This window comes from Magnolia sinica, chromosome 6 (genome assembly GCF_029962835.1).
Source record: "Magnolia sinica isolate HGM2019 chromosome 6, MsV1, whole genome shotgun sequence".
Lineage (NCBI taxonomy): Eukaryota > Viridiplantae > Streptophyta > Magnoliopsida > Magnoliales > Magnoliaceae > Magnolia > Magnolia sinica.
In genome coordinates this window covers 1,141,451-1,159,614 of record NC_080578.1, presented here as the reverse complement: position 1 = coordinate 1,159,614, position 18,164 = coordinate 1,141,451, and the positions used below count along the sequence as shown (strand labels likewise).

Genomic DNA, 18,164 nt, shown 5'->3' with positions numbered 1-18,164 from the left:
AAAATGATGAATATATAAGTCTCAAGTGGACCACAACATAGAAAACAGTGGGGATTGAACGGCCACCACCGTTGAAAACTTGCTAGAGCCCACCGTGATATCTTATTTGCCATTAAACCTGTTCATAAGGTAACGAAAACCTGGATGAAGGTAAAACGCAAATGTAAGCTTGATCCAAAACTTCTGTGGCCCCCAAGAAGTTTTCAATGGTGGGTGTTCAATCCCAATTTTTTATTTGGTGTGGTCCACATGAGCTTTAGATCTGCACCTTTTTTGGCTTCACTTCCTAAAATGAATTTGAAAAACGGATGGACGGCGTAGATAAAAAATTTACATCACGGTGGGCCACAGAGATTGCCACGTCGTGCCACGGGATATCCGTGTTTCGGTGCTGCAGGCAATCCTCCCATCCTTAAGTGCTGCAGGCATTCGCAGGAAGTTCCTGCGCTGGGAACGCAGGTTGGGCCCACTGGGATGTTTGTGAGAAATCCTCACCGTCCATCGATTTTATGGGTTCATTTTATGACATGAGGCTAAAAATGAACTGTATACAATGTTTAAGTGGGCCGAAAACGTGATAATAGAACATCCACAGTTGAAATGTTCGTGGGGCCACAGAAGTTTTGAATCATGCTTATATTTGTGTTTTCAGTCCATCCCAGTACGAATGAAGTTATTAACGGTATGGATGGCAAGCAAACACCACTGTCGAACCCAGGGAAGTTCCAGCGGTAGGAATTTCCCTAACTACCTTTTTCCTTCAGTACGGCCCACGTGAGTCTTGGATCCCGTCCAATTTTAATCACCTAAAATTAGCTCACAAAACGAATGGACGGAGTGGATTCCTGGAAAACATCACGGTGGCCCCACCTAAGTTCCCAGCGCAGGAACTTCCTGCAAAGGCTTTCGCAGGGAATCCGCGTCCCGCTGTAAAGATGCTTGGCGTTGTCATAAAGCCGACATGTGCAATGGTTACTCGTTGGAATCTCACTGCTAGTGTGTCACTTGTGCGAGACATCTGGACCATTCATCAGTAGAGAACCATCATGAATTCTATGTCCCAAATAAGAGGCCGAGTATCCATGATGTGGGCCACATCGTATGAGGAAAGGAGATTTTTACTAAGAAAATACCAACATCCCATATTCACCGTACATGATTGATCCATGCTATAAATACACCGAAAATTTTCTAGGATCCATGTATTTTACTATGGTAACTTCCTGATGAATGGACTAGATGCATCTCATCTATTCTAAGTTAACAGACATGGCGGGAAGAATACCTTTGATCTCACGCGAGAGAGTAACCATGATATTTTAAAATTAAACCAACGAGAGCCGCGCTATGGTAAATCACGCGGGGCTCCTACCGGGTTACTTTCAAACGAGAGCCATGTGGGTAGAATTTTCGTGACATCCACTCCGTCCATCAGGCCTGCTACCTCATTTTAACCATTGAATGAAAAATTAATAATCATCCAAATTTAGATTGGCCAAAAAAATCTCCACCATTAGTTTTGTACGGGAACCAGCGTGGTGTTTATATGTCATCGAATCCATTCATCTGATGTGCCAATCAGGATGAAAGAACTAAGAAAAATCATAGTGTTATAGGCCATACCCCATGAATTTAGCGGTTTAAGGTATAAAAATTTTAGGTTGTCCACCACATATTGAATCATCCATATCTTTGAAATCAAGTCCCAAAAAATTCTGTACATGATGGACGGCGTAGATTTTATTCACGTAATGTATTTTCTTCCCACGTGAGTGAAAGTATCCCATTAGGTTCCAAGCGCCAGGTAGCCAGGTGTTTTCCAACGAGAATGCTTTCCCTCCGCTTTCTAGTTTCCACTTTCTACATTCTGCCTAACGTGCGTTTTCTCAACGCACGTGCAAAAGAAACGCGACCAATCGCCGTCCTCGAGCCGAGGATATGCACAACGAACTCTGATTTTCAAGTGATCCAGATCGTTGGTCCACGTTTAATCTCAGATCGAAATGATCCTGGCCCTAAATCTCGGGCCTCTTTTTTTTTCTAATTGGATGTGGGCGGTTGGTGCGTTTCTTCTCTTATCAACCGTCTATTTCCAGATCACAAAAAAAAATCACAGAATTTTCCAATATTTGATAGATTTAGCGTAACTAAGAGTAAATATACGGTGACATGTATCATACCAACGGTCTGGATCACTGAAATGTAGGCCCCAGTTATACAAACTGATAACCGGAGTATATTGTTCACATCCTCGGGTCGAGGCTACATGCCCCGACAGTTTTCTCTTCTTTTACCGCCCCTGGAATTTGCAGCTTTTCAAACTACAGAGGCGTCACTCTTCCCTTCTTCAACTCTCCTTTTCTCTGCGACAGGAATCCATCTCGAATCCGCAGATCTAGGGTTTCTAAACCGTCCGATCTCGAGGAGATGGCCAAAATCCTCTCGAATTCAGATCCTCTCCAAATTCGCTGAATCTCGACCGCAAGCAGTCTCGACGACTGAAAAAAGGCCATAGAAAGAGAGGAAGAAAGAAAAGGGAAAATATCTTTTATGGAATCCATTCGTAAGCAAGCCAGCAAGCTCCGAGAGCAAGTCGCTAAGCAGCAGCAGGTGCGTTTCTCTTCCAACAACCACAACCACAACCACAACCACAACAAAAAGAGGGAAAGAGAGAAAAGCTCTGTAATTTGATCTTTAATTGCAGTGTTTTTTTTTTTTTTTTTCATTTTTCTGTTTTGGTTGCAGAATACGTTTTACGAAGAAATGCTTAGGTTTTCATTTCGAAGAATAGACCGGTTTCGATGAATTATCTTGTTCCTGTTGTTTTGTCATCGTCATAGATGTTCGGTTGTCTTTGTCATTCGTGATCATTGTTGTCTTCTCTTCATCATCATCATCATCATTGTTGTTGTTGCTTTTCTTTTGGTTGTAGCAGTAGTAGTAGTAGTAGTAGTAGTAGTAACTGTTGTCGTTGTCGTCGTTCTGTTTCTTTGTTTTCTAGGATTGGGCTTCGCTGCCAGAAATAGAATTAGTGTTTGGCATGTGATTGTGAATTCGGAAGAGACATTTTGAATCTATGAAAATGATTGGTTCTTTCTCTCAATATCAGTCTTATTTATTTTATCAGTTTTTCAGTACCTAATTGCTTTTGTCTGTGTTTCTTGGAAATTTCATCTTTCTTTTCCTCTTGACCATGTGAAATTATGGGGAAGATGGGTGTTTGCCATAAGCTGCAATGACGGGAAGTGGAATCAAAATCTTTGGTGGATTGACCACTAGGTAAAGGTTTCATCGGATGTAATTGGCTGTAGTTTTAGGGGGTGTTTGGATAGGTGGAAAACAATGAAAAAGTGGGGAAATGAAATCGGTTTTCACGTACATGACATTTTCCCCTGTTTGTGCAAAGAGAAAATTAGGCATGGAAATCAATTTCCATTTCTATGATTTTCCTCAAGAAATAAGTAAAATCATTTCCCTAATACTGAACTTGTTAAATCTAGATTTCCATGGTCATGAGAGAGCTTCTGCCTTTTGACTGTTGACCTTTCAACATTTCCATGGAACTCACATGTGCTAAACAAACATGTTAACTGAATTCTATTCCATGCATTTCTCTTTCCTCCGATGTGGCGTTTGGTTTCCCATATCCACGTTTTGGTTTCCACCAATCTAAATCCCTAGGAGAATCCAAATGAGAGAGCGGTTTTCTTTGATGAAGGGTTGGGTTTCCATATGAGCTTGTAGGTGTTTATTTTTATCGTCAGTTACCTACCTAGGTCACATTTGGATGCACTGTTGGATTGGATTGAATTTCAGTAGTTAGAATGAGAGGCAATGGGTGAGGAAGTAGTGCCCAAATTGTAGTTACATTCCACTCAAGGAAACCATGACTGTAATATAATTGGCAATTTGGAGCCTAGTCCCTTGATATGAATACCAAGGAATGTGATTTCAATTTGGTCATTTGAGCTTTATTGAACCAATTATTCCAATTGAATTCAATGTGCATACAAACAATGCATAGCTCATAAATGGACACCCATGTAACTAAACACATTTACAGACTAAATATGTATCTATGTAGTGTGAATCTAAAGGAGACAGATAAATAATCTGCTCGATAAGTTAACCCAGTAGAATTGTCCATGATTTGAAGAGGCAGCAAAATCATACCATTACTGTCCTTCCTGGTGCCAGTTGAAGACTCCGAAAAGAAAATCCATGCAAGAGATTTTGAGACCATTACCCAGAGGACTACCATATGATGGACCCATTCAAATGCTTTAGGTGAGAATACAGCCCAATCCCTAGCCTCGACAGTGTGATCATCTCTTTCCATAATTCTACTCAAGCCTTGATTAATTGTATCTTTAACTCTGTTCTTCTTTGAGATTATGTTGGACACAAGTACAAAGATTATGTAGCCTCAATATCTTAAATCTTGGATGTGATTTTCCTTTTTCTTCTTCCTTTCAAATAGTTTTATTTATATATAATATTGTTGTGTTTTCAAGCATTAGTTTATTTGTCACTGCCCCAGAGAGGACAAACCCAACCTAGTTAATCTCATTCTCAAAGTCCATTTTCAATTATCCCTTTGAATTTTGATCATATTGAGTAGTGTTGAAAATCTTTGTTACATGGCAGGCAGTCCTGAGGCAATTTAGTGGACGCTTTGGTAATGATTCTGTTATTGCTGATGAAGCTGAACTTCAGTGCCATCAACAACTTAAAAGACTTTATGGTTCCACCAGAGCAGCAAAGGTATCTCAGCTATCAATATGCCATTGCGTAAGATCGGATTTTGCTTACTTGGCTGTAGTAAATGAATTTCCCTAGATGAGATATATTGTTAAACACCGTGGCTGAGACAATTCTTGAAATTTATGTAGCATTTTCAGAGGCATCTTGTGCGGGGTGTGGAAGGTCTTATTTCTGTTAGCTCAAAGCAGATGGAAATAGGTGAGTACAACTTCGGTTCTGAATCTCACTGATTCCACTTAGTTTCAAGGGCTGATATATATTTGGCATTTGTTTGTAGTAACCAAGCTATCTGATGATTCTTGCAAATATGGAAATGAGAACCAGAGTGATGGTTCTGCCCTTGCACGTGCCTCCCTTCAGTTCGGTACTTCACACAATATGATGGAAAAAGAGAGGGAGAATTTGCACAGAATTCTTGCAGCGCAGGTTATGATCCCCTTTATTTTTTGCTAACATGACACTGGCACAGTATTCCATCAAGATACCAATTATGAGATCCTTAGCCATGTTATCCAAATTTTTATGGGAGTTTACTTCCTCTTTTCTGTGATGAATGGGTAATAAGCAGGAGACAGCTCTTTTCTTTGCCATTACTGAACCTCTGTGGCAGCAATATTAAAGAAACAAGTTATGATAGCATAGGAGAATGTTTAATGGGACTCTTCTTTCACTTCCAATCCTACCAGTTCCTTGGCTTTTCAAACTTCACCGTTCACCACAGTTGTCATGTATCTCTTCCAATTTTCATGCAGATCCCTAATATCTCTTTTTCAAGACATTGTGAATGATTGAGTGCTATGTGATAAGGCATGGCACTTTTTGGGAATTGTGCGGTGTCTGCACATATCCAAGTCTGCTTCGGACACTCATGCCATGGATCAAATAAGAAAGAAACCTTTTTAAAAAAAAATGTTTGATTGTCGTTAAATTCTATATTATTTTTTCACATGTAAATAATTAGTTTTTAGATCTATTTTTATTAATATCTGTTCGCTGGTTTTACTAATACGATGAAGATATAATATTTTAAGTCAGCACTTTTATGAATGTTTCAGAAAGTCTCCCATAGAAGCCATTGTATTTGACAACTCATATCTTTGTCCAACACTGACAGTCAAAAACCGAAGTTGCACCAGTATGGCATACATGCTGTAAAAATGTGGAATCAGTCTATTAAAAGTATCAAATTTCATCTGATAATGGACAATTTGTTTTTTCCCTTGAGCATGGATGGTCCACTTGTTTTCATGTCCTTGAAACTTAGACCAGTAACATAGGGTTGATGAAGGAAAAATTAGCATTTCCTAGAAATGAACTATGCTTTACTATTAGAACAAAATGTATCTAGGTAATTATAAAGTTGTCTTGAATCATTTGATGGCTGCCCATCCTATGTTTTGAACCAGTATTCTCAGTATTGGTATTGATGCATGTATCGCACCTTTGGGATGCAGAAACATATTGGGTATCGCATTAATGTATTGCCGTTTTTGGGAAACATTGGATAATTGGTCGAATTTTTCAATGAAACTTTGGGTATCGCATGGGAAACATTTCCTAGATAACCGTCCTTTACTATTTGAAGAAGATGTATCTAGGTAATTATCGATTGAACCTGTGTTTAACCTGTTGATGCCCATCCTATCATCTGAACCATATGTTGACACTCAAAGGGAAGATTCTTATCTCTGCACCCTTGGCACTGCCGCACTGGAGCCCATGCATGATTATTGGAGGCTGTTTGAGTCTGGGTATGGAAAGAGTAGAGTGTGGATTGGAAATAGTGGATCCTCTTAAGCATTTCATTCCTGGCACAGGTATGGCTAGGCTTCTTAACTAACGAGCATAATAATGTTAACAAAATTCTTAGTAATTTGTAGGTCTAGAGTTCAAAACCATGTCAGATCTAGGCTGCCAGTCTCTGGTAGCCCGCATGGTTTAACAAATTGTCCAATACGAATCAGTATCATCTGAGTCGCATTGGTTTCAATCCAAAATTAAATGAGTCACCAGACAGAAACAGGACTGACCAAAACGGACTGATAGGGACCGGAACTGACCAAAGTGGGACCAATATAGGGCGATTTTGGAAGGATATGTAGTTTTTTTTTTATTTTCTTGTGGTCGATAATTGGAACTTCTAATAGAATGTTAATTGAGTTCTGTAGAATTTTGTTTGTATGAGATCTAGCTCTTCTCCTTTTCTTTCAAGTATTTCCAACATGTGCAATTTCCATTGTCAAGATCTGATTGCATTTTGCCTTCTATACATGTATTTTGGACTTGAAACCTATATCCGAATCTGTAGGTTTCTGAGCCTTTGAGGACGATGATAGTGGGAGCCCCTTTGGATGATGCCCGGCACTTGTTTCACCGATACGAACACATCCGACAAGAGGTTGAAGCTCAGGTATTCTCTACTGCATGTGGGTGCATTAGGTTTTAGAAGGCACTCTCTTAATAAATATCAACTGAATGTGCACTAACCAGGCTGCAGAGTTTATACGACGCCAATTGAAGTTCAAGGAAGCCGGAGCTACTGGAGATGGTAAAATCAAGCTTCAAAATGCAGAATCAAAATTGTCAGATCTTAGATCTAGTTTGACAGCACTGGGGAGAGAAACCACAGCTGCTATGATGTCAGTCGAGGCTCAACAACAACGGCTTACTTTCCAGCTACTTCTTGCAATGGTATAGGCTCTTTATGCTGTCTAGAGTTTCCCATCACAGACGACATCTTTGAAGTAAAATTACTGAAATATTATATGATATGTGCATGTTCTGTCATAGTTTTTTTTATGTTTGTTTGATTTGTAAGCACTAATATACTTCTGTAAATGTCTGTCTTTCTAATTTGCTACGTCGCATTCCAGGGCCAAACTTTTAGCCTCCAATCAAATCTTAGTTACATTGAAGTACTAAATCATTTATTGGTTACAGATTCTGTTGTTTTTATTTCCCATATCATCAGCTGTATCATTTGATGTCTTAGATCCACAATCACTCTTCAAAACTAGTTGTAGGGTGCCTTAGGGACAAATTGTTCAAGTCCAAGCTAGAGTATGATGTTTGTAGTTTAAGAGGCGTACCGCACTAGCTTTATTTGGCTGCATAACGAAATCCATATTAGACAGTTTTCTGTAACAATTGTAAATTTCGGATGTGAGACCTTTCTACATTTATGCCTGTAGACACTTCCTTCTATTTGTGGTCGCGTTGGATGGCAAAAGTCAAATAGAGAGAGAGAGAGAGAGAGAGAGAGAGAGAGAGAGAGAGAGAGAGAGAGAGAGAGAGAGAGAGAGAGTAGAAATATAACATGTAAAATGGCAGTTTTTGCCTTTCTTTAATTTTGGTTTGGTTTTGAGGCTGGTAGGCAGTTATGATATGCTGATTCACTACCTTAATTAGTGGTAGTACGGACAGACTTGAAGAGAGATATTATGATGTGTGGACAGACAGATTTAAGAGGGATTCTATAATGTGTGACCCACATCTTTGAAGCCCAGTATACTCTGGTTTTCAGTTCTGAAAAATGAGGCCTGATGTTCTGTAATCCAGAATCTCCTTGATAACAATATTAACCTTTCGAGTCATTGCTACAGAAAGACCATAAAAAAGAGAAGTACAACTGTCCCACATGCAAGTGAAAAAGGTCCTCATATTGGCCAGGTCTTCCTGCATTGGAGATTTGGGGGAATTCTCCATCCATGGTGGGATTCAGCAGATCATTGGTCTAAATTACTGAACCATAGACCCCACTTGGCAGAATTGAAAACCAGTTTATAGTGTGCATAATTTTACAGCACATTAGTTTCATCACTTCACCAAACCGCGGTTGTTGAATAGAAATTCTATACATGCACAGAACTTTGAGAGCCAATTTAAGATTAACGTTTCAAGCTTGATTTCCCAATTTATTTATTTTTTATTTTTTTTGAATTTTAAAAGGAAAAAAAAAAAAAGAAGTAGAGAAAAAGGTATTACCATGTTGAGTCAAGAAGATTTGAAGCTGGTACATTACCCGGGAGTCACTGCAGCACAGAATCCTTTTCTAGGAGAGGGTCTGTGTATTGTACATGGTTTCAACCTAATTTTTGTGTCTTGGTCAGAACTTCTCTAGAATACGCTTTCCAACACTTACGTCCCTAAGCCTACACAGTCTGAATCGCTTGAACCTATTCCCACCAGTGAAGTTAAAGGTGCTAGGCACACCCCATGTGCAATAGCCCCCAGAACGCCTGAAACACCTAGGCGTGCCTAGGCACACGCCTGGAGATTCCATGCGCATTTTAAAAAAATATTATATCAGAAATATTAACACACACACATATTGACTTTTATTAGTTTTAGATCTAAAAATTATTTTAAGACAAATGAATCAAAGGAAAAACAAAAGTATGATCTAAGACAACTAGGCAAGATGAAGTACCAAACCTATTTATGAAACTAGTAATAAACTAATCATTAATCAAACTACCCATGAAACTGCTAAAGTAGTAATAATTAATCAAAAGCTAAAGCTGCTTAAAATGTTGTTCAGAAAGACTTTAGAGTTGAAAACCACAACCTAACCACCACATCCCATTTTCCATAATCAAGAATTTCAATGTACTGACCTTAACACATTATTAGAAGAAAGTAATAAAGAAAAAGTTCTCATAAATTTATAGAAATTATAAGAAATTTGGGAGAAGAATATTTCAAAGCTTTGATCTAAAGAAGATCGAGAAAAGGTGTTGAAAGAAGGGTCTATAAGCCCCTTCTATGTTTCCACCCTTATAGGGTATCAAAGACTACCCAAGAAAAAAACAAGTTTTGAGGCCGTAGGCACATTTTTGCTCCCCTAGACGCTAGGCGTTTGCCTAGGGACGTAGCATCATCTGGGCTGATGCACAAGTATCCCAAAACGCCTAGGGGAGCTTTTGATCCACTGATTCCAACTAGCATACTTTAATGATGTTGTCCAACCAGTCACACAAATTATTGAATCATGATCACACTAAGACAAAGTGTTAGAAGTCATGGTCTACTCTAGCTTCCCTGGAAGTTGTTTTCACTTGTGTGTGTGTGCGCGCGCGCGTGCGTGCATGCGTGTGTGGTTTGATCATGTTATGTGCCCCTCAGAAAGTAAACAAAAAGATAAAAATAAACCCGTTCTTAAAGAAAAAGAAGCAGCGAAAAGTATTATCATTGGCCCAGATGCACGGGGATATTCTTTCAATTGTATTTGTACCAGTGTAAGATGGAGATACATGTTAAGAGTCATGCATAGGTTCATGGTTTCCAGCACTGCAACCATATGTAAAAGGCTAGGCACCTCCTTCATGACATAAAAAGCACACTATTATATTGTATCCGACATTGAAGTGAGAGAGTAAGAAGATGAGATTGATCTCCCTTTGTTGCATGCTTTTCTGTTCACTAAACAAGTGTCTTTCAGCTACGAGAATGTAAACATTCCCATGTATTGCTTAAAATCTGGTTGACCTCAGAATGTACTCATGTTTCAGGTTAATGCTGAGAGATCTTATCATCAAAGTGTTTCTACCATTCTAGATGAGCTCCATGCCGAGGTATATAATAGCCACCCTGACAGCAGATACGTGTTGCTTGATCATGCACTTTCTGCAGAAAAGCATAATTGTTTTTCTGATTGTTTTCTTTTGTAAATAGATGGTTTTGGAGAAGCAGCATAGTGAGTCAGCATCACAATCAGCGACTATTGTGACTGACATGTATCTTCCAACTGCACATGAGAAAAATACTTCCAATGAACCTGGTGATCTTGGAACTGATACTCAAAAGTCCACTATTTCAACCGAACCTGGTGATCTCGGAACCGATACTCTAAAGCCCACTGTTTCTACTGAACCTGGTGATCTCAGTACCAATACTCAAAAGTCCCCTATTTCTAATGAACCTTGTGATCTTGGAACCGATACTCAAAAGTCCACGTTTTTTATTGCGAAGGTAAGGCCTTTTCCAGCTCAGAATTTCATTGCGAGTAAAGGTTAGACTTCATATATGCAAGCTCTGTTTTATACAAAAACAGTTTAGATTATATATTTTCGAGCCCTATTTATGGAAATTATAAGATTTAAAGTTCTGCATCCCTTGGGTGTTCCTGAAAATTGCATGTATTTGAGAACAGTGTTCTCTAACAAAGAGTACACATGCTTTTCTATTTTTATGGTTGTTGGTTATTCTTTTGGGGCTCTTCCTCTACATTCAATCCTGCAAAAGAGCCAAGTCTTTAGTAAGTTGATCTTTTCTTCATTTTCGTTTTCAACTGCTTATCATGCAGGTTATTCATTCATTTGATGCTCAAGCTGATGGTGAGCTAAGTCTCTCTGATGGTGACTATGTTGTGGTCCGCCAGGTGATCCCCGTCTCCCAAAGATGGACTAGGTTGCTGTATGTTGTTCTTTACTATGACTTGTGGTGGTAATCACACTTACAACTGATTGGGCCTTAGAAATCACTCTCAATCATTAATCACAAGTCATAACTGCAGCAGAACTACTTCCCTGCATCTTTATTTCCAATAAGGTCATTTATCACAACTAGATGGGTTTTAGTTACTTTCTTCATCAGTTATTGTTGTGAAAGATCTGCCATAATGTCTGACAGAAACAAGTGGATATAGTATTTCACTAGCTAGATTTCTTTCATTTGGCCTTAAGAGTTGCTTCTAATAAATAAAAAAAAAAAATAGAATAAATTAAAATAAGATAATCCCATTATTTCACATGGACGGAGAACTCCAATTCATTGGAATCTGGGCAATTTGTTTCTTGTCAGGGAGAAATATGGAGAGTTTGCTTCTAAAAGCGCCTAAAATCAACAGTGATGTCATTGTTACCTTCGATTTCCAGGGAACCAAGTGCTCTTTGATAGGATATCAGCTGCACCTTTGAGTGTCTTTCAGTCTATATTCTTTGATGCCCTTCTTGCAAGCACGAATACCTCTCAATATTGCCAGGTCTTTTGCCATCTTTGACTGATCACTGCTGCTGAAAAAAATATGTGCTAGTAACAAATGATGCTGCCATGTTGCGTACTTTCTCTGAGCTTTCAGTGCTGCACCATGCAAAGTCGCCAGATTGCTGTTCTGAAATGCCCCTTTCGTGGGCCTATTTGCTTGTTCACAAATCTGTTTTCATGATGACCCGTCTTATTTTTGCCTACCGTTCTCCATGTTTATCAGACTATTGTCATTCCCAAATTACAAATAGCCATCAGAAGCACAGAGAAGAGCTTAACCTCCTGAATGTCTTTCAGAACCCACTTGAAAGATCAGTGCCTTTTAAACCTCCCCCAACATTGAGTAGATTTCTGGAGCCATCTGCCCAATGTCATCCTTCTCTCAGTTCTGGAATCCTTGAAACTCGATTCAAAGGCTCTCGAAAGTTGTTGCTCGATTCATTGAGGGCGCGTTTGGATCATAAGTTGCTTAAGATAAGCTACTTATTCCACAAGTAGCTTATCTTAGTTTCTACTTATTAAGAAGATAATTATGTTTTGCAAACAACATATCAGCTTCTTCTCTCTTTCATCTCTCCTGATGCCTCTCTTCAGCAACTTACGAAAAGTAGAAAAGCTATAAAAAATAATAATAACTGAAGTGATTATGTACTTTTTTAAGTAAAAAAGTTACTTAAAACTAATCATAACCAAACTTACTTATCTGAAATAAGTCACTTATCTACTGCTGTAAATAGAAAAGGTAACTTATTTGGTGGTATCCAAATGGGCCTTTAGTACTTTGGAACTCAGCTGAGTTAAACTCAGTCAAGCTGCACCCTTAGTACCACACTCCATTTTTACATGATTCTTCAAGTTTGCCATCATCTCAGATGGGTTGACTCAGCAAGTTTGGTAGCACTGACTTGACTGAGTTCCAAGTTTTATCATTGATCCAGTGCATCGTAAAAATCACCAGCTCTTGAGTCACAGGTTGTTGACTATATGGCAATTGAGCGGAGGGAGACCAAAGATAGTCCATTACTCCACCAAATGAGAGATTTGAGTTTTCTCTTAAGTATTTTATTTTATTTATTTATAAAAATTGACAGGTGGCATCAAATGGATGGTCTGAAGGCGAGTGCAAGGGAAAGGCAGGTTGGTTCCCATCGGCATATATAGAGCAGCGAGAGAGAGCTCCCGCAAGCCAGTTTACCGAGGCCAACCCGTTGCCATGATTTTGGGGGACCCCCATTGTATTTTGTTTGTATATGCATTCGCCGTTTTTTCTTGTACCAAGTTTATCTTTAGGTTGAATTTTCACTTATAGCTTGTATCACCGTACCCGGTAAGCTTGTATATCTTTAATTTCCAGCGAAATTGTAGTAGTCTTGTGTGTAAAATGATTGTAATTATTTTGTAACTTTCATTTGTTACTTGAAATGAATAATGCTTCCGAATCAGATACATGGATGCTTCTCTCAGACACGTTTTGTTCTGTTTCATACTTGGCTGTGGTGGGGGGTTCGGAAACTTCTCAGACTGGCCCACTAGATTCTGACCCACTTTCTGTCAGCTTGCAATGTAGGGATCTATATTGTACGTGTGATATTCATATGATGATCCAGACCGTTTATTTTTTTAGAAAAGCCATGAATAGGCAGTTAAAACTGTGAAAATGGTGTATTAAAAAATCACTAAAATCTGGTTAGTTTTTTTGTGTCACCAGGGTTAGGATATTATGGTCTATATAATCCATCATGGGCCTCTTGACAATTGGATGGTCTGGACCATCATACTTACATGCCACCTGTAGAATTTTCCACTGGGAGTCTTGGAAGCCGAAAATCTCCTTCTCCAAGGTGGACTGGATCTCTATCGAGAGCGGCGGATTGCCAACCAGACAGTCACACTAAATTGGCACACGTGTAACTTGGCACATGGGTGATACATACTGTACATTAATCAGGCGTTTACCAACTGATCCAAATATCCGGATGCTTCATTTGTTAGGTGGACCAGGTGTGGATGAGAAAAATAGATAGTTAGGAAAATGTTACTAAATGGTCAATATCCAACGTACGTGCCAGGTGTTCCAGCATGATTTTCTGCCCAGGGCCATGTTCCTGGCAGGGTTCTCTTAATGAATGGCTTGGATCTTGAACGCACGTGCCGAGTCCGTACGTGTGTTGCAAAGAAAACCTTCAATCTAAAGGCGATGTGTCCCATTCCCAATCCATAAAGGATTGCTCATTGTAGACAATTTCTTATCCTGTTCAGAAAGTCGGTGTGTATTCTCACCGTAGATTTTGTTTGTAAAGGGATGGAATCGGTCAAACCCATCTTTTTAAAATTATTTGGTATAAAATGGTCATATGCTACCGTTAGTTTACAGTAACGCACCATTTTCCCATGATAACTGGTCACACATGTGGGACATCCAAGCCTTGCAAAAGGTGGGCCCCATTATAAAAACCATTTATCCTGAAAATCAGTACGATCCACCGATTATGTAGCCCATAACGGCATGTTGGATCAAATAGTCGAGTCTTCCATTTCTTTTGATGGTGGGAAGCAGATGACGGTGGATCCACCTGATTTTCAGACCAAGGGATTTCATGATGGGCCAACCTTCGCACGGCTTGGATTAATCTGTCATATGTAGCATGTGGTAGGAAAAAAAATGTAGTACAGTAAGCTTATGGTACAAAGGGCAGTACCTGACCATGCCTAATAAATTAATAATAAGGTATGACCCACACACAATGGCAGTAAGCTTTTCGTGATCCCATCTTAAAGGGCGAGCGGATTAGGTGGGACGCGGATACGGTACTACCACATCATGTCCAAGCTCGGCATCGGCAGGGGATCTGAGGGGACACCGTTATGTCTGGGGGTTTATCCACCATCCATCCATTTTGTTGTATATCATTTTAGAGTATATATAAAAAAATAAAAATAAAAATAAAATGGCAAATCCAAGACTCAAATGTTGATATTTGTGTTTTCATTTTGTGCAGGTTTATATTACCTTTTAAACAAGTTAGATGGCTAAAAACATCATGGTGGGCATAACTATCACGTGTGCTTTTTTATTGTATTGTTCACTTGATAGGGCATAATGGACAGAGGATGTGGATAAAGCCTATTAATCACGTTCGACTCTTAAGATCCTCTGCCTCCGCATAGTTCGGGTGATACTGAAATCGCTTGATTCGTTGTTACCCGGCCTATTTGTCAAAATGGTGTTTCCCTTGCCACAGTGCTTACTTTGACATATTTGTTTTATTTTTATGCTGTCTATTAATTTTATCAGCTTATTTTAGGATATGGTTTAAAAAATAAAGTCGATTCAAATCTCAAGTAGACGACGCCATTGGAAACAACGTTCATTGAACATTCACCATTAAAAACTTCCACCATGCCCAATAATATTTATTGCACATCCAGCTTTTAGACAAGTTCACGAAGGCTTTGATGATGGGAAAATACAAATATAAGCTTGATATAAAAAATTTGTGCCTCTTAAGAAGTTTTCAATGAGAGTCATTCAATCCCTTGTGGTCAACTTGAGATTTTGATTTACTTCATTTTTTACCATACCTTGAATTAAGGGGGAAAAAAAATTTGATGGACCGCATGTATGTACATAAAGTGGACGGATTGGGTCAAGGGCTTTATAGACCACCATGATGTTTGGGTTTTATCCATATTATCCCTCCATTTTACCATATTATTTGGTGTAGCTAAAAACGGATGTACTTCATATGTGCTTCATATATGCCAAGGGCTGATGGTCGGTGATATGTGGGCCCCAGCATGATGTATGTGTTCCATCCATGCTGTTCATCCATTTTTACAGATCATTTTAGGGTTTGATCCCAAAAATGAGAGCCATATAAATTTCAGTTGGACCACACCACAGGAAAAAATAATGATTGAATATCCCTCATTAAAATCCTCCTAAGGCCCACTGTACTGTTTATTTGACATCCAATCTGTTGATTAGGTCATATAGACTCATATGAAGAGAAAAAACAAAGATCAGCTTGATCCAAAGATTTATGGCCCCCAAATTGTTTTTAATGGTCAACACTGTTTCCTGTAATGTGGTCCACTTAAGATTGGGACATACCTCATTTTTGTTCTCATACCGTAAAATGATCTACAAAAATATATGGACGGCATGGATGTAACACATACATCATTGTGGGGCCTACAGAGCACCGACCATCAGCCATTGGCTGGTGGCAGGGGAGTAGCCAACCCCTTTCCGGCTTTGCTGGAATCCTCGGTATCACGGATTTCCTGCGAAAGCCTTTCGCAGGAAGTTCCTGCGCTGGAAACCTGGGTGGGGCCCAACGTGATGTTTTTGATAAATCCACCCCGGCCATCTGTTTTCCGAGATATTTTTAGGATGATAGGCGAAAAATGAACCGTATCCAATACTCAAGTGGACCTAAAATGTGAGTATTGAATATACACAGTTGAAATATTCGTGGGCCATAGAAGTTTTGAATCAGGCTAATATTTGTGTTTTCAGTTCATCCAAGTAGGGATGACGTTATTAACGGTATTGATGTCATGTAAACATCACTTTCTGCCCTAGAAAGTTTTCAACGGTAGGAATTTTCCTACCCACCTTTTACTCTAGTGCGGCCCACTTGAGTATTGAATCCTTATCAGTTTTGGTCTCAAGTACTAAAATGAGCTCAGAAAACGAATGTACGGAGTGGATTTATCAAAAACATCACTTTGGGCCCCACCCAGGTTTCCAGCGCAGGAACTTCCTGCGAAAGCCTTTCGCAGGAAATCCGCGTCCGGAATCCTCGGTATCATGGCTGTCTCAGACGTTATATGATCCTCTGGCTCCGTACGATGCTTGATACGTGTGCACCAGAACTTGCACACGTGTAATAGTTAACTCAAATAAAAACCGACTAGGTTGTGCAGCTCACCGATTCCAATCCCAATATCAGATTGATCGAACAATCCTAACTTCTGATTCGAGAATATTGTTTGTGAAAATAGGACCGTTGGATTTTTTCATTATAAACCGTCAAATAAATGTCCACCAATCCGATATTCAGATAATCGAATACATGTAATTTTTGGTCCACGATATATCTACACCGGGTGACATAATTTGGACGGTTTAAGTTTACTACTTGTATGCACATGTTCTGTTTCTAAGTAAATTTTAAGTGCCTGCGTATCATCCATCACACTGTCACAGTATCAAGGTTTTTCTTTCAATTTTGAAAGGGGAATCAGTAGTTTTATTCTGTTTTATTATAATAAATGATAAATATATAATGATGGTGGGGAGCGGATTGGATACTGAACGCTGCAGTAGCCAAAACGCTACTGAAGTGATTCGGCAAAACGCCGTTAGTTAGATACCAATGGCATTTTCCCTGGGGAAACGGATTGGCTACTCCCCTGACTGGTGGTCGGTGCTCTATGGGCCTCACTATGATGTATGTGTTTCATCCATGCCGTCCATCTATTTTTAAAGATCATTTTACAATATGAGACCAAAAATGAGGTATATCCCAATCTTAAGTAGGCCACATTACAGGAAAAAGTGTTGAATGAGCATCGACCATTAAAACATTTTGGGCATAAAAGCTTTGGATCAAGTTGATTTTTGTTTTTTCCCTTCATCTGGGCCTGTATGACCTAATCAACATATTGGATGTCAAATAAACAGTACAGTGGGCCTAGGAGGATTTTAATGGTGGATATCCAATTACTATTGTTTTCATGTGGTGTGGTCCACTGAGATTTGTATTCCTCTCATTTTCCAAAGAAAGCCATAAAATGATATGTTAAAATAGATGAACAGAATGGATGAAACATATACATCATGGTGGGGCCCACAGAGCACCGACCACCAGCCACGGGGCGGGTGTCAGGGGTAGTAGCCAATCCGTCTCCGTTCCCTGGGTATGAATGCTACTCCGTTAGATCCGTTAACGGATCTTTCTCTGTTTCTGCTGTGCACCCACTCGGCCATGAAATCGGATTGCAATACTGAGAAAATTCAGTTGGGCCCACTATGAATTTATGTGATTTATCCACACCTTCCATCTGTTTTTCTATATAATTTTAGACGTTGAGCCCAAAATTGAAGCTTATAAAAATCTCAAGTGTACCATACGACAGGAGACAGTGGAAATAATAATTTCCACCGTTGAAACCTTTCTAGGCCCCACAGTGATGTTTATTTTTCATCCAAATTGTTCAAAGGATCAAAAAACATGGATGAAGGTAAAAAAATAAAATAAAATAAAATAAAATAAATAATAATAAAAAAATCTTGATCCAAAACTTCTATGGCCCCCAAGAATTTTTCAACGGTATAATTTCAATTCACACTGTTTCCTTTGGTGTGGTCGATTTTAGCATTTTATATGCTTAGGTTTTAACCTAAG

At 39.1% G+C, this 18,164-nt stretch overlaps 1 protein-coding gene across 4 annotated transcripts; it reads left to right on the top strand.

The window, feature by feature from the left end:
- Positions 1-2,300: 2,300 nt before the first annotated feature.
- Positions 2,301-13,190, top strand: LOC131247881 (SH3 domain-containing protein 2-like). Of its 4 annotated transcripts, XM_058247807.1 has the most exons (12): positions 2,301-2,610; positions 3,002-3,279; positions 4,198-4,287; positions 4,648-4,764; positions 4,893-4,962; positions 5,042-5,190; positions 7,073-7,174; positions 7,255-7,455; positions 10,275-10,337; positions 10,438-10,734; positions 11,069-11,208; positions 12,840-13,190. In XM_058247807.1, the coding sequence occupies exons 5-12, from the start codon at positions 4,953-4,955 to the stop codon at positions 12,907-12,909; spliced, it is 1,032 nt and encodes a 343-aa protein (XP_058103790.1). In that variant the 5' UTR covers positions 2,301-2,610; positions 3,002-3,279; positions 4,198-4,287; positions 4,648-4,764; positions 4,893-4,952; the 3' UTR covers positions 12,910-13,190. The 4 variants fall into 4 exon arrangements, with proteins under 4 accessions (XP_058103790.1, XP_058103788.1, XP_058103786.1 ...); XM_058247805.1 differs by lacking the exons at positions 3,002-3,279; positions 4,198-4,287 and having other exon boundaries at positions 11,069-11,178; XM_058247803.1 differs by lacking the exons at positions 3,002-3,279; positions 4,198-4,287.
- The last annotated feature ends 4,974 nt before the right edge of the window (positions 13,191-18,164 follow it).